Source organism: Tachypleus tridentatus, chromosome 8 (genome assembly GCF_004210375.1).
Source record: "Tachypleus tridentatus isolate NWPU-2018 chromosome 8, ASM421037v1, whole genome shotgun sequence".
Taxonomy (NCBI): Eukaryota; Metazoa; Arthropoda; class Merostomata; order Xiphosura; family Limulidae; genus Tachypleus; species Tachypleus tridentatus.
This window is the reverse complement of record NC_134832.1, coordinates 13082256-13099833: the sequence shown is the minus strand read 5'-3', so window position 1 is coordinate 13099833 and position 17578 is coordinate 13082256. Positions and strand designations below refer to the sequence as shown.

General features: G+C 31.6%; 1 protein-coding gene across 1 annotated transcript in view; it reads right to left on the bottom strand.

The window, feature by feature from the left end:
- Positions 1-3394: 3394 nt before the first annotated feature.
- The window catches only part of LOC143258549 (sodium-dependent transporter bedraggled-like), a 34984-nt gene continuing 20800 nt past the window's right edge, over positions 3395-17578 (bottom strand). The window contains exons 12-15 of the mRNA XM_076517681.1: positions 12974-13076; positions 10597-10715; positions 9179-9379; positions 3395-6820 (exon numbers count right to left, since the gene is read on the bottom strand). Of these exons, the coding sequence (XP_076373796.1) occupies positions 5435-6820; positions 9179-9379; positions 10597-10715; positions 12974-13076 (1809 nt within the window). The 3' untranslated portion in view covers positions 3395-5434. The remainder of the gene's footprint in view (positions 6821-9178; positions 9380-10596; positions 10716-12973; positions 13077-17578) is intronic.

Sequence of the window (17578 nt, the reverse complement as noted above, 5' to 3'; positions counted from 1 at the left end):
GGAAACTATAAAGGAAGTTACTCATAAAATGAAACTATAAAGAAAGTTACTAGTGAAGAATTACAATGCATGAAAGCAATGACATGATTGCAATACAAACAAACAAAACTATACAGGAAATGTATAACATAGTAGCTCCAGAAGGAAAAAGTATGGCAAACTAACAACATATTTATACCTGATATATATGTATACATGAAAATAAGAACATAGTTATTTCTAAAAGATAAATTTATAGGAAAGTAACAACTCATTAACTCCTGAAAGATAACCATACAAACATAATACCACTGTGACTTTTAGAAGATAATTATTCAAGAAAGAATAACAGAGAGAGTCTGAAGGACAATTATAAATGAAACACATTAACTTGTGAATGATAACTGTGCACGAAATGAAAATACAGTTGTTCCTAAAATATAATTATTCATTAAAGTTGCAACACAGTGGCTTCTGAAATACAAGTAAATGGAAAAGTATCAATAGTGATTCCTAAATGTTATTTATTCAGAAAAGTGACAACAAAGTGACTCCTATCCAGAAAATTAGCAACATAGTGACTCTTGAGAGCTAACAACATAGTCACTCCAAAATGTTAAGAACAAAGAAATTCCTGAAAAATGGCTGTTCAAGAAATTAACAAACTTGTAACTCATGCAAGACAATCTTTCAGAAAAGGCACAGCACAATGGCTACAAAAAATAATTAAACAGGAAAATAACAGCTCAATGACTCCAGAAAAATACGTAAGTTATAACACAGTAACTTATGAAATACAAATTTTCAAAAAAGTCTTAACACAGTGACACGAAACAAAACAAACACAAAAATTACAGTACGGTCGTCACTTCTGAAAAATAACTATACAATGATGTAAGAATACAGTTATACATGCGATATATTCATACAAAAAAGTTAGAAGACAGCTACTTCTAAAAGATAATTGTTCCGGAAAGCACCAAACTGTGACTCCTAAAAGATAACAGTACAAAAAATTAAAACACTGTGACTTTTAGCCAACGACTATTTAAAAAAGTAACAACACATTTATATCTGAAAGTTAAATACAAATAAAATTAACAACATAGTTCAGAAAAATAACAACATGGTGGTTGCTGAAATATCACTGGTTATATACATTACAACCCAAAGACTCCGGAATGATAATTGTACAGGAAAGTAGCAATAAAAAGACTCCTTAAAAGATAACTATGTAAGAAAGTACTAAAGGTAAGCATTCTGAAAGATAATTACAAAAAACGTAACAACACAAATGTCTCCTGAAAGGAAATTAACAACACAGTTACTTCTGTGATATAACTTTTTTTACCTAAAATGAGTTTCATCATCAGAAAATAATAAGTAAACTCATTAGATATTTCTTACTTTCCATTCATCTAAAACAATTTTTGTTTACTTTCTAAAGAAGGTATTTTTGTAAACCTACATATATGGATTATGAAAATATTCCAACTATGCACAAGACAAGAAAAAATGTCAAATTTTATTTATCTGTTGTTTTTTCCTTCTGAAAATATCTTAACAGAGGATAATTTGATAGGTGTTTGTAGGTCCTTTCTGAATTAAATAATCTTTTTAGTAGTTCCCATGTGTAAATATTCCAATATTACAACTTACGGTGCTGAATTAAATAAAAGCTACGGAATCTTGTTCTTTTGAAATCAGAATGATTTTACTGGTACGGAACACAAGACTTGCATTACTTAAAAGTCAATTACTAAAAGTCAGGTGAAAGATACTCCAAAAGATACCTAGTTTAATTAATTTGAAAACTGCTTACATGTTCAGAAACAATGTTAACTTTTATAATAAAAATTGTAGTTTATCTAATGTTTACAATATGTTTCAAAATACAAACTAGATTTACTAAAAATCGTAATCATTACCTGTACTGTTATTTCATTAAAAGATATGGAGCATAATCGAATAAGGGTACAAAAGCTATATAGAGTGTTAAAAAAACTGTAAAAAATAACAATAAAATATATTTTGTAAGAAGAGGATTTCTGTTGACATATCGGTATAACACTTTTTTAATCATATACCTTGAAATCGAAATGTTCTAGGTATGTGAGAAAAAACTTAGGCAAATATCCAAAATATTTTTCACTGTTTTATATTGCTAATTTAGTAAACATAGTATTCACTAAATCCACTTAAAAATACCATCAATAATGGACTGAAAACTAAAATAAAAACATCTGAAGATATTAATTAATAAGGTTTACTTGCAAATGAATCTGATATGTATTTTCAAAACATCGAGAGGATATAAAAATATTTTACTTCTAAAAATAAGATCACAATGCTCCAGTGTAATCTATTGATGACAGTGTCCTTTATGTAAAAACCGTCACCTCAGTTAGATAATTTGGTTAGTGTAATCCGCTAATGGTTTGGTTTGTTTTAAATTTGGCGCAAAGATACACGAGGTGTATCTACTCTAGCTGTCCCTAATTTTGCAGCGTAAGAGTAGAGGGAAGACAGGTAGCTAGTCACCGCCACTTACTCTTGAGATACATTGTTTTTAACCAACAAATAGTGGGATTGAATGTAACAATATAACGCACCCACAGTTGAAATGCCAAGAATGTCTGGTGGGACAAGGATTCAAACCCGCAACCCTCAGATAGCAATTCAAGTGCCCTAACCACCAGGCTATTTTGGGCCTAATCTACTAATAACAGTGTTCTATTTGTGGAAGATGTGACTTCAGTTAGACGATTCGTTTAGTGTTATCTACTGATGACAGTTCTTCATGTGTAGAAACGGTTATCTCATCTAGACAGTTCAGTGTTTCTACGAGTGTACAAAATAACGTAGTAATGCTGGAAACAAAGGATCGCCCAGTACAACATGCAGTTACAGCCTGTGATCAAATGGCAGCTAACGAACAATTCAACATCGTTGGTAAAGCCAGTAAAGAAAGAGAAATGAGGTTTTAAGATTCTCTGGCAATAAATTAAACTACTAGTTTAACTAACAAACCGCTGAGAATATTACATTAAACTCTCTTTCTAATTGGGTTAATATATATTTAGTGTTATAGATTTGTTTTTATTATGTAAATGTATGATATATTTTATAATAGACTTTACTATAACCTACCTTCTACATTACGTAAATCATTATTATATTTCAGGTAATTTTAAAATGAATTACACAGTTAATCTTTTTGCAATTTGGATAAAAAAGAAAGATTTGTTTGCTTGTTATTACGCAAAAAGCTACACAAATGGCTATTTGTGCTCTGCCCACCACAGGTATCGAAACCCGGTTTTTAGCAGACATAACATTGGGTCGCTTAGTGGCGAAAAAGGAAAGCTAAAATACGATTATTGAATAAGTAGCAAAAAATAAGTAATCAAAGTAAAAGTTTTAACCAATAACTTTATGTGTTTTGCTTACATATGTCAATAGATAATATCTTTCTAAATTAGTTTCTTTTACTGTCCTTAAGTCCACGATGATAACTCTCAGAAGTTATTAAAACACATATATCGACAGGAAAAACTAAGTACGTTGAATATTAATTCTGTTATAAGCAACCTTCTCAATTTCTAGAGAATTGCAAAAGTATTTTTACCCAAACGAACAGTGCTATTTAAAGCGTAAAAAGAAGCACTTGAATACAGGCAAACCTTTTTCTTATCTTTCAAAAATGAGCAACAAGTGAAATATGTTTTTTCACGTTACTGGTTTAGTAAAGATAAGCTAGATATGTCTATGTGTGATCTAGTGGTGAATGTATAAGCATTCTCTTCTCAACTGTGATATGTACAAATATTTAGAAAGAGAGAAATGAGTATGTTATATTAAAATAATTTTAAATATCCAACTCAGCATTTTACGTAAACCAACATAATTGACGTAAAGTCTTGGTGGAACAGCACTTACCTAAAGTACATTATAACACTATTTGGATTGTGATAATAAGAGATTCGAAATTTTCAAGACTGAGATATCCCTTATACTTACTGACATTGGAAAACAAAGGGATATGAATCAACTTATTCCACCAATGCCATCAGATTGAGACCTGCAACAATTCGTATCTTAGACGTGGTAAGCGAAATGCGACCTTTTATATAACACCTAAGAGTCCACCAAGCAAACGTCAGTGATAAAACTGTCCAAGTGTCCCAGGCAACAATAAACATAAACCAAAAGGATTTTCATCTGGAAAAGCGACATACGTTACGTTATAAGTTCTACGACATTCAATTCAACCATCTCATATGCCAAATAGTTAAAGATTGAAAATGATATTCATGCTATTCCACATGAAGACATACCAGTCAATTAGCCTATGTAGTTGTTTATTGGCGACTAGGCTGCTTAAACGGGCGTTGAGAGGCATTTGTCCTCCTACACCAGATGGGTTGATGAAAGAAACAAACAAGAACTAGTGGTGTGCTTTCGACGCGACAACTTTATGACGGTGCCTTTTGTAATATGATTACACAGTAGGAATATTGTCAAGATGCACGACCATCAAATAGAACATGACCGGGTATGGCGACTTGAACTGTAACGAGTTAGTGCGCCTCCAAAATCATTTTAGTATAATACACTCAAATAGTGTTATTTTAAAATATTCACGATATTTCTAGGCTATCTTAGTAAAATTCTAATTTCTTTCTTTATAAAATATCATGCATACGATATTTCTCACCTATGGATAAGTATGTTGAACACAAGCAGTCAATTGTTAATAATTCAACTAAATTCAATTCACATAATATTTGATTAGTTGAGAGTAAATATGCTCTTTCACAAATGTCAAGGGCTGTCATCACATCACTTCTTCCAAGCTTAGTAAAGCATTTCCTTTCAGATAGATAGATATTGATGTTGATTTTGTTCATTTCTTCAACTGAGCTTCGTAAGAAATAGATTCTGCTTTTAAGTAGTCATAATATTCAATTTAGAATTTAAAGGAAGTTTGATATTCTGCAGAGGAAGATGTTCTAACAAAGAAATGATTTATTATGATTAATAAAAGACTTGGGCATAAAAACTTTATATTATGACCATATTCATGTTAGTGAAAGTAGATTTTTGTGTTGAAGTTCCAATGTAACAAGTTATCATGAGTACAAAAAAAATTTCTGATAAGGAAGTGGATTGATCTTTAGTAACTGCTGGTGATGAGTGGCTTCGATTTAAGAATATTATTGCTATCCAACAAGTTGCAGGAAAACAGGAAGCGAATACTTTGAACTCGGTTTCAATTTAAAGTTGAGGCTAAAAAACAACAACAGTAAGTCATATTATGTTTGAAAAAGAAGGAATTTCTTATGAAAACATATTGTTCTGTAGTAACAACTAGCAACGAATTACTTCAATTTAGGACTCTTCTCTTTATCAGACCGCTTGCAGGAAATTAGGAAGTAGGTACTTCAAAGTCGGTTTAGTTTTCAAGTTGAGGTTCAAAGAAAACAAGGCCTGCTGTAGAATAAAAATCTTCTTCTGCCGAAAATTTCGGTTGTTCTGTGGTCGTCGCTATAGATGAATGGCTCCGGTTTAGAGATATCTTCAGCATCTGATCAGTTGCGAAAGAATAGGTAGTCGTTTCGGATAAGGTATGAGTTTCAGGACAAGGCTCTGTAAAATGATTTTCTGAAGAAAAAATGGATTGTTGTCTGATAGTCTCTAATAATGAATGACTTCGATTCAGAAATTTCCTCACCATTTGACCAGTTGTAGATGAATAGGTAGACGCTTTGGAGAATTTGTGATTTGCAAGATGAGGTTTCGTGAAAGAAGGACTTTGTGCTAAAAAAGCATATTGTTCTCTAGGGACAGCTAGTGATGAATGTCTTTGATTTAAGCGTACTTCCCTCATCCGAACAGTTGTAGGAGAATAGAAAGTGGGCGCTTTGTAGTCGATTTGGTCTTCAGGTTGAGGTTCAAAAGAAACAAGATCCACTGTAGAACAAAAATTATCTTTTTCTGAAAACATGAATTGTTCTTTGGTCGTCGCTGGAGATGAATGGCTTCGATTTATTGATATCCCCAGCATCCGATCAGTTACGGAAGAGTAGGTAGATGTTTTAGAATCTTTATTATTTTCATGATAAGGCTCTGTGAAAGCAAGCCTTTCTCGGAAAGAAATGGGTATTTCTGTCTCAGCTCCTGAAGACGAATGACTTCGATTTAAAATCTTAACAATCTTTTGAGCAGTTGCAGAAGAATAGGAAAACACTTTTGAGTTAGCGTGGGGTTTTAATTGAAGCTTGTAGGTAGTAAATTCTTGGGTGGAAGACAAAGATGGCTCCCTTTCTGCTAACGGAATTGTGTAAGCTGTTGATGATTGACTTCGATTTAAAAACTTTGCTAGCTTCTTTACAGTGGCAGAAGGACAGGAAGCAGATGCTTTTAAGTCAGTGTGAGATGCCGGTTGCGGTTCACAAGAAACAAGTGATGTTTGATCTTGTTTTAAAACATTCCCCATCATCCTGTTGGTTGTAAAAGAATAACAAGGAGATGTTTTACTACTGTTATCGTTTTCCAGGTAAGGATTAAATGAAACAAGTCCTACGACAGAATACAAATTATTTTCAGTTGAAGAATATCTCTGTACTGGGGTAGTTGATATCGACGAATCATTTTGATTTATAAACCTTGCCATGATACGGGCAGTGGCAGTAGAATAGGATGGAGGTGGTGTATATTTTGGTGGAGGATCTTCCTCATAAGCTGAGTTGTTTATTCCTGTGGTTAAAGTATCGTTGGTAACATCCTCTGAAGTAATGCTTACTAAGGTAAATGCAGGACAGCACCACGACTGGACTATCTGTAACAGAATACAAATACGAAAATCTGTATGATTATAACTATTGCATCTCACACAAATTGTTCTTCTAATTGATAATTTCTTTCTATTACACTATGTACCACAAATTTTGTTCCTGGATAATATGTGTTATTTCTTAATTGCTTGTTGTAAATATTCAGAAAATGGCCATTATTCTCTTCAAACTTTGCTATTGTGACCTGGATAATGAAATTTAGAAATTAACCTTTTTTTATGTAAAAATGTACATTTTCATTTACATAAGGTATAAATAAAACAACATATGAATCAAGATTTACAATTATTTATACTAAAGTTTTACAAAAATGCTTACAAGTGAGTAGTTTTTCGAGATTTGTGACTGTAATGTAAATCACTTTCACGTATCAGCCCCCAAATAGAGTCTCCCATTATGTTTTTATTATACGCTTTCAGGTCACCAAAGCAAAGTTTGAAGAGAAAAATATGTCTTTTCCATTTACTTTAGCCATAAGCAATTGGGAAACAACACTTTCTGCCCAGGAACAAGAAAAGGTAAAAATTTTGTTACATAGTGTTATCAATAAAATAAGAGACTTGTCTAATACCCATCGCTAATAATCCCTAAATGACACACCTAGAAACCTCTATCGAGACATTACTTATCATAGTATTGAAAATACTATAGTAAAATAAAAGTTTCAGCTTATATAATACAAATGGCAATTTCTTCTATTTCGAATTGAATGACGAAATAATATGCAAGAAAAAAAAAACGAAAGATAAATCATGAAGAATTTGTAATGAATTCTCAAAATTAGTGTTTATTTGAAGGACTATTAGCGAGTTACTGTACGCTAATAAGCGTATTCGGTTTTCACTAAACGCTAGAAATAATTGTTTTCAAGAATTGTTAGTAAACGTTCAAAATTACTGTTTTTCTTAACTGGCTAAACTTAGAAAAACTGTCATTGAAAAATTATTTGTTACCATTCAAAATATTTGCGTTTATGTAGTTCATTAAATTCTCAGAACAGCTGTTGCCGAAGAGTTGTTATGAACGTTCAGAATGATTGTATATATGTCGAGTTTGAGTAAACTCTTACAGTAGTTGTTAGCAGGAATTAAGAATTAATTTGTTTTCTTTCATTCCAGAGAAACTATTTATCTTTTTTTAATAATGAAATACTTTGCCTTAAACTTCTATACGTATTTTTCTTCTTATTTATTATCCAAATGTCCGTTTTTATACCTCTATTGACATTTTTCAAAGTGAAAGATCGAATTTATAATGCTCATTTGTGGTATAGTGAGTAATGAGTTCTCGTTGGATCACCGACCATCTAAATAAAAGACCATTTTCATTCAAACTTGTCAAGTTCTATAAGTAACTTCTGACATTTAGTTAACTTCAGAAAGCAACAGTGAATGAAACATAATTTAATATAATGTGTTTTGCAAGAAATAAAAAATAACTTATAAATGAGCATAGAGTATGTCTACTAAAAAGACAAACCTTTGTGCTAAATGATAATCGATGGTAATGCTTTCGAAGGTATAACACAAGAGATGTGATGTAATGTCCGCCACCGACACTTGAATAATGAATAGGCATAAATAGTAAGTGTGAAACTTTCTTCAAAGTGTTTCAAAATAAATAAATAAATTTCAAAAAATCTCTAGAAAAAAACACTTGAATTTAATGTTTATTATTCGTTGCTTGAGATTTTATTAGAGTATTCAGAATGATAGTTTAGTTTGGTTTTTTTTTAATTTCACGCAAAGCTACTCGAGAGCTATCTGTGCTAGCCGTCCCTAATTTTGAAGTGTAAGACTAGGGGGAAGGTAGCTAGTCATCACCACCCATCGCCAACTCTTGGGCTACTCTTTTACCAACGAATAGTGGGATTGACCGTAACATTATAACGCCCCCAGGGCTGAAAGGGCGAGCATGTTTGGCGCGACGGGGATGCGAATCCGCGACCCTCGGATTACGAGTTGAACGCCTTAACCCACCTGGCCATGCCGGGCTATGATAATTTATTTATATATATATATATATATATATTCAAGTAAACTTTCAGAATGGTTAGATTATTATTTTTATTAGATAATTAGTTTAGATTATTATGGTATTTAAATTCTCAGACTTTCTAGACATAATTTTAAGTAAATAAGTACTTCACATGAACGTTGAATAATTCTGGTTTATGTAATATTTATATTGAACTTCAAAATGGGTTTGTTGCTGAAATTTTATATTAGAATGATTTTGTACAGTAACTACTCAGAATAGCGATATGTATATGGTATTATTTATAGTGAACACTTATATTATTTTAGTTTATTTAAAATTGAGAGACAATCACTCGGACCTACCTCATGAAATGGTTGTGGAAAGAAAATCCTCACATAATGAATCCCCTGAATCATGGTTGTTCCAACTATGATCAACAGGGGTATTACTTGTATCAGCAGAGATAACTTTCTTAACCAGGGCGCCCAGTAGTCATAATTATCTGCGAAATCAGTCCACATGTATGCTGAATATCCGGTTTTCCAGAAAGAAACCGACAGAATCTTGAAATGTATAATTGGACAGTTAATACAGTTACCATTGAAATTGTCTTTATGAAGTTTTGTGTGTACATTATAATAACTCATTTTCTCTTGCCTTTAGAAAAGAAAAAAAAAAGCCGTAATAGGTTTGATATAATGCGATGAAAACCAAGATTAAAACGTTAATTTCATTGCTTATCTATTATATTATTACTTTATAGGAATATATAAACACTAATACTAATTAAATATCTCTAGTATGTTTCAAGTTTAAAAATGTATAAATAGAGCGAAACATTGATTAGAACGTCATTAATAGATACAGTATGAGCTAAATGACTATTATGGTAAACATTATAGGCCAAATGTAATAATTAGTATATTGGTCTGTGGGAAACGCGTACAACACGTCCGTATTTCAATATCTAGAAACGAGTTGATAGTCCATTTTAGAATATTAGTATATTCATTGTCATAAACTACAGATTACAGATACTTATCAGGATATTATTAATCTTTATATTAAAGTGATATCACTGTCTTTCATAGATCAAGCTACGTCTTTCTTTGAACACACTATGCTGTTAGACATTATTTGTTATAAATTAAGTAACCTATACACTACCCGTCCATTTTTGAACTGTGAGTTTAATTATAAACAAGTAATAAATGATTGAATTTAGTGTTCAACTGATAATATATATTATTTCTTAAAACATTCCTCAAAATAATTTCGATGCTTTAACCCTATTTAACACTTTTGCTAAGCTCTTCACCACCATTCAATTCTCAACCAATTCTAGTCAATATACTTAGTACTTGATACGTTTATGCCATTTAATCACATCTCTTATATTTGAATAGCCTTTATAATTAAAATATATTTTACAAAAAGTTAAAAACTTATTTTTTTCTTTTATTTTCTTGTTTTATTGCAGTCTGTAAGAAATAAACTAAAAAAAATGAAAATCTTTGTACTGTTAAAATCTGTATGATGTAGCATGAAAAAAGGTTCAGTATAACGTTAACATGATATGATATCGATTGAAATACAATTCTGCAATGAAATGATACACTGGTATTCTTCGAAAACTTACATAGCCATCAGAACGCTGGCGTGACTTTTAAGGAACATACTGACATCATAGGGAAACAATATGTAGATAATTTTCACAATCCCATTGATGTCAAAATAATATTGTAAACAAATACGTTTGAAACTATCTATGCTAACCTACCACGTATGTGACGGGTAGAACAACATTCCATTGCAACTTCAAAAATGGAAGTAACCATACATAATTAGACTGTTTCCTGGTAACCATAGTAATTAGTTTATCAGTTCCAAAGAAACGACCTGCAAAAAAAAAGAAGAAGAAGAAGACGCTATTATATTATTTGTGCAATGTAGAAGAAAAATGAGTATTTTTAAACCTAGGGTCTGTGTAATGGAAATTTTATTACAGTAAACTAATGTAGTCATTGTGACAACGCACAAGTGTGATAAACAGATATTATTAGTATGAATATAACAAGAATAATTCCTGTTTCTCATATACAAGAATATACAACTTCTTGTGGACAAAATGTGCTAGTTCATTTCTTCTCGTATTATTATACTAGAAGAATTACTTCACCTGGAATCACGCGCTTCTTTCACACAGTCTCAGTGCATGCGATGAGCTGCAACACGATTTTATTAGTGGCGCTAGAAATGCGACGCTGCTGCCACCCCAATGTAAATAATTTTACTATGCCTTATTCGAAGAGAAGATTGATGTAGCTAAGTATTTTTTTATTATACAAAGTGGTTCTAAAATGTGTTATTTTATTTTACAAGTTTTATTTTTCTTTAAAGCAAAGTGGGATTTTAATTTCTGCACAAGCATAAGCCATTGTCATACAGTAACCCAGCTTTAAAATATCGATTGAAATAACATATAACATCAATTTGGAATCAAAGCTCGTTAATCATCCCAAGATATTATTTTAATTTATTATTTTTCATTTTATAAGCATTAGCTTTTGATTTTACTATAGTAAAACAACTGTTATTAACTCCACTCAGTTTAAACAATAACACGTGTCAACTTAAATTTGCCACAAACACCACTCTCCTCTAAAAATACACTAGGGAGTGGCTTAACGAGATTTCATTAATCAAAAGACGTGTATGGAGAAAGTGGAAGCTTCAAGCATGTTAAACATGATGTTACATTTTAAACAAAATTAATTATACAACAGTACTTTAAGTCAAGGACTAGTGTTTCTTTATTGACTAAGAAAGGTATACTAAATTACCTATTTGTTGTTATTTTCATTAATTGTATTAGTTAGACTGTTTCTTATATTGAATGTTTATACTGTTTAATTTAGTTTTTATTATTATAATTTTACTACAGAGATTTTTTTTCATTGTTAGTTTAAAATATGTATTTAAAATTTACTTAAATTTCCTAGGCTGGCCGAATCTCGCAAGATATTACTGGAAGTACGGTCAAAAATATCAATAACAACAAAGGAAGGCAACTATTTTTTAAGTAGGAAAGTAATAAAAAATATATTCAATTAGCTATGCTAATTGCCAGGTTAAATTTTATTTCGTTCTAAGTGCATCACTTGCTGTGATTGGAAATGAGCATTAAACCTATGAGGAATGTTTTAGAAACCAGTGAAAAGTTAACTTTACTGTATAGCATCTCTTTGAGGCATACCACCAAGCAAAACACCATTAATAAGTATACTTTACTGCACATTGATATTAGTATTATTAATCTATACAGAAAATCTGTTTGACGATCATATTTCAGGCATAGTGCCACTGATGAACACACTCAAACATAGTATTATTAACGAGCATACTCTAAGCATCTTACCATTGATGAGCATGTTTCAAGCATAGGATCATTAATAATTACTCTTCCATAGTAAAACCATTACAAGCACACTTCAAGCATAGTGCCCTTGATAATTATAATCAAGCATAACACCATTGACAACTAAACTTCAAGTATAACACTATTGATTAACGCACTTCAATGAAGATCACTGTTTCAGCAAAGTATCAATGATGAAGACACTTCAAGAATAATATCAAAATAGCATGATTTATTGAAGATCACAGAGGGACAGTTTATAAGAATTCTTATATTCTTTGGCAACTGAAAAACCAGCTTGATCGACATGGCTATTCCAAGTAACTCTTAGCAAAGAAAAACATGTAATGTTGAATATGTTACAAATAACGTTAAATCTACAACTTCATCTCCAGCAAATATGATTAAAATAATAAATGTACGTCAGTCGTGGAGAGTGAATCACCTTAGATACATTAAACTATATCATTCATTTGATAGGATATTATAATCAAAACTAACAAACTTCATCAAGGTAAATTGTGAATATTGACGCTCTACCAGCATTAATGAGAACAGTCATCATAAGAAGTTTTAATAAATTAGAATGTACCATAAAATAAAACGACACGCAGAGAAAAATCAAACCAATAAAAATAATTAAGTACGATTACAATCAAAATACATAAATATTGATTACTTGCATGTCTTTGTATGCACTAATTAAAAAACGCGCATTATAAAATTTATTTTTACTCACCTCTAACAAACAATATTGCTATTAGCATAATTAAGTATACGATAGATATACACCAGAGTGATCCAATGCAGTAATCCAAATAAAATAAAATGAAAATACCAATCTGAAATAAAAAAAGATTTTTTTCAATAACATTCATATTATATGATACAATACCATCACCTTATCCACAAAAAAAATTTTAATCAACCTTTCATGCATTCTTTCTTATAGGTAAATTTCTATAGGGAGTTACCTTATATATCGAGAGATTAAATTAGTCAATAAATGATTTTTTTATTTAGTTTTGAAAAATTAACGTTGTAAAAACACCGAGTAGCAAAATTAAATTAAAGAAAAAACAGAATCCATAAAGACAGATGTATACAGATAAGTGATGTCGAGAAAACCCACTTGTAGAGAAATATATATGCAAAAACGGCTCGTTTGGGTTGAGAAAATATTTTACATAGAAGAGTGAACAACGTTTCGACCTTCTTCGGTCATCGTCAGGTTCACAAAGAAAGAGGTAACTGACCGGAAGCTGACCACATGTTTGAAAGGGGTTGTGTAACTAAGTGTCGGAACGTAGAGGGCGATGTTAGATATTTGAATATATAATTTTATTTATTTTATTATATTAATATAGGTATAAAGGCGTTCCCTTATATTGGTTTATTTTGGGTTTAAGTTGTTGTATAAGTAAGGCTTCTTTAATTTTGCGTTTGTTTATGTTTGTTTCTTTATTTAGTATTTGAGTGTTTTCTATGGTTATATTGTGTTTATTTGACTTGCAGTGTTCGAAAACGTGTGAAGGTGACTTTTTATGTTCTTTGAATCTGGTTTCCATTTTTCTACTTGTTTCTCCAATATAGAAGTCGTGGCAGTTATCACATTGTATTTTATAAATAATGATGGTGTGGTGTTTGTCAGTGTAGTTTTTACATAGTATAGACCTCAGTTTTGTGCCTGGTTTTTGAATAAATTTGGTATTAACTGGAATGTCATATTTTGTTACTAGTTTTTGCCAAATGTTGGTTATTTGTCTGCTGATGTCAGGAATATATGGTATACAGCAGTATATGGTTTCGTGATTTTTTGATTCGTGAGATATATTTACTTTTGTTTGTTGATTTTGCTTTCTGTCTAGGTGTGTGCGTATAATGTTTTCTACGGTTTGTGGAGGAAACTTATTGATGTTGATGAAGTATTGTTTTATTTTGTCTAATTCATCGTTAATTTTATCTGGTGAGCATAGTTTTATGGCTCTGTTTATTTGGTTTCTTCGTATGTTGAGTTTTTGTTTTGTTTCATGTACTGAGTCCCAAGGAATGTATGGTCCAGTATGGGTGATTTTTCGGTGGATTTCTGTTTTAAATTGTGTGTCGGTTCTTGTAATTTTGAGGTTAAGAAATGATATTTGATTGCTTTCTTCTTGTTCACATGTGAAGTTAATGTTGGGATGTATAGAGTTAATGTGATTGAAAAAATTAAGTATGTGTTCTGTAGATTTGAATCCCGCAACCGTGTCATCTACACATCTGTACCAGTATAGTGGTGGATGTAATGCTGTTTATATGCAAAAACGGCTCGTTTGGGCTGAGAAAACACTTTACTTTCGCTCTTCTATGTAAAGTGTTTTCTCAGCCCAAACGAGCCGTTTTTGCATATAAATTTCTGTTCGCTCTTCTATGTAAAGTGTTTTCTCAGCCCAAACGAGCCGTTTTTGCATATAAATTTCTCAACAAGTGGGTTTCTCGTCATCACTGATGTAATGCTGTGTTAATTACTTGTGTTTCAACTTGTGTTATAAAAATATTGGCTAGAACTGGTAATACTGGGTTGCCCATGCTTAAGCCATTTGTTTGTATATAGTTTTGGTTGTTTAACATGAAGTTTGTCTTTATCGTGGTGAATTCTATGAGGGTTGCTAATTGGTTACTGGGAATGTCTGTAGTTGGGTTAGGGTCTCGGATATAGAGTTCTAAGGCTATCTTGCAGGCTTCAGTGATTGGAACTTCTGTAAAGAGGGATATAACATCGAAACTGGCCATTAAGGCTTTATGATTAAGATGATTTAGATTAGACTTGAAATTAAAAGAGTCTTTGATGAATGAGCTGGCTGATGTTACATATTTGGAGAATGCCCATGCTATGTATTTACCAAGATTGTAATTAAACGATTCATATGTGGGCATTATTGGTCGTAATGGACAATCTGGTTTATGAGGCTTGGGAATGCCGTATATTTGTGGTGTGCGTGAATCGGTTTTACGTGGGTAGGAATAAAGTGTTTGTGAAATTGTGTTGGCTTTTCTCATTTGTAGTAGTAATTTGTTCAGTTGTGTCTCTTGTGTCTTTGTTGGATTTGTGTGTATTGGTTTAAATTTGTTCGTGTCTGATAGGATGTTCTTCATTTTTTGGATGTATTCATTCTTGTTCATTATGATTATAGCGTTATCTTTATCTGCTTTTAGAATTTTTATGTTTTTGTCTTGTTTTAGGTTTTTAATGGAATTAATGTCTCTTTTTGTAAGGTTGTTTCTTAGTTTTCTGTTTTGTGAAATTATGTTGATGGTTTTGTGAGAAAAATTCTTTGAAAAAATCGTTTAAGATGTTGTTTTTAGGTGTTTCTGGAAAATATAAATTTGTAATTTTACCTGGGAAGTTTGGTTGTTGGATGTCAATAAAATTATCTAAGTTGTCTTCTTTCTGGTGGTTGTTTTTGGTTGTTTCTTTGTTTTTGTTTTCTGTAGAAAGTATCACAAGTCTCCTGGCTAGATCTTCTAAACATGTTTTGATTTCTATGGTTGGAATGTACCTAGGTGCTATTGCGAAGTTGAGTCCTTTGTTAAGTAGATGTATCTCGTCTGTGTTTAATTGTCGGTCGGATCTGTTAATTATGAGGTTATCAACGGTTTGTCATGTTGATGTCTTTTCTGTTGTTTGTATCTTAGTTTTTCTAGTTTTTTGTTGTAGCAGATCTTTTTGTCTCTGTCGTTCTTAGTATTGATTTGGTTTATGTTTCGTTGTATAAGTCCGTAAATCTCTGGTTTAATGTAGCATGCCAGTTGATGGTCTAGGTTCATTTTTTTTTGTAAGTCATGTAGTTCTTTGTATTTTGTGTTCAATATGGCTTTAAGTAATTTTTTCTGTAAATTTTGAATAATGTTTGTGTATTTATTAAAATTTTTTGAAAGTTTTACATTTACAAAATTAGGTGTTAGTTGTTCCTTTCTACATTGTTGAATAAAATAGATGTCATTTCTTCTATTGATAATTCGTTTGTTTAAATTTCTTAGTTTCTTAACGATCGTGTGAGCGTGTACTGTTAATAGTGGTGTACGGTATGCTAGTTCAGACATAATGGTAACAGGTAAGTACAAATACACTGAGAATAACACAAAGACTTACACTTCTCGTACAATCGCCGTGATGAAATAATAATCTGAGAAAAACACTGAGGTCTATACTATATAAAAACTACACTGACAAACACCACACCAACATTATTTATAAAATACAATGTGATAACTGCCACGACTTCTATATTAGAAAAACAAGTAGAAAAATGGAAACCAGATTCAAAGAACATAAAAAGTCACCTTCACACGTTTTCGAACACTGCAAGTCAAATAAACACAACATAACCATAGAAAACACTCAAATACTAAATAAAGAAACAAACATAAACAAACGCAAAATTAAAGAAGCCTTACTTATACAACAACTTAAACCCAAAATAAACCAATACAAAGGAACACCTTTATACCTATATTAATAAATATAATCAAACATCTAAGCACGCTCTCTACGTTCCGACACTCAGTTGCACAACCCCTTTCAAACATGTGGTCAGCTTCCGGTCAGTTACCTCTTTCTTTGTGAACCTGACGATGACCGAAGAAGGTCGAAACGTTGTTCGCTCTTCTATGTAAAATATTTTCTCAACCCAAACGAGCCGTTTTTGCATATATAGATGTATACAGAATTGAGGATGATCGCATTATTCCACAATATGTTAGTTTTCTGATTCCTGCTATTTAGTTTGAAATCACTTCACTCCCAAGTATATTCTATCAATAAATATTAGGCCTGGCATGGCCAGGTGGGTCAAGGTGTTCGACTCGTAATCTGAGAATCGCAGGTTCGATTTTCCGTCGCATCAAAGATGCTTGCCCTTTCAGCCGTAGGGGCGTTATTATGTTACGGTCAATCCAACTATTCGTTGGTAAAAGAGTAGCCCAAGAGTTGGTGGTGTGTGATGATGACTAGCTGCCTTCCCTTTAGTCTTACACTGCTAAATTAGGAACGGCTAGCGCAAATAGCACCCGTGTGGCTTTGCGAGAACTTTAAAAGCAAATCAATAAATATTAATGCAAATATTATTCTATTTTCATTGCTAGTTTCTGGTGATTTTATAACAGTTACTGATAATATGTTATTGTTATTTTTTTATAGACAATAATGCAATAAAGTTTTCTCTTTTTTCATTTTAGAGATATAATTATAAATATAATACTTGCAAGCTAATGCTATCATTAAAAAATACAGATTTGAAAAAAAAACATTGTCATTATTAACGAGATTTTGTTTTCTATCAACGGAGGCTAATACTAAGGTCGC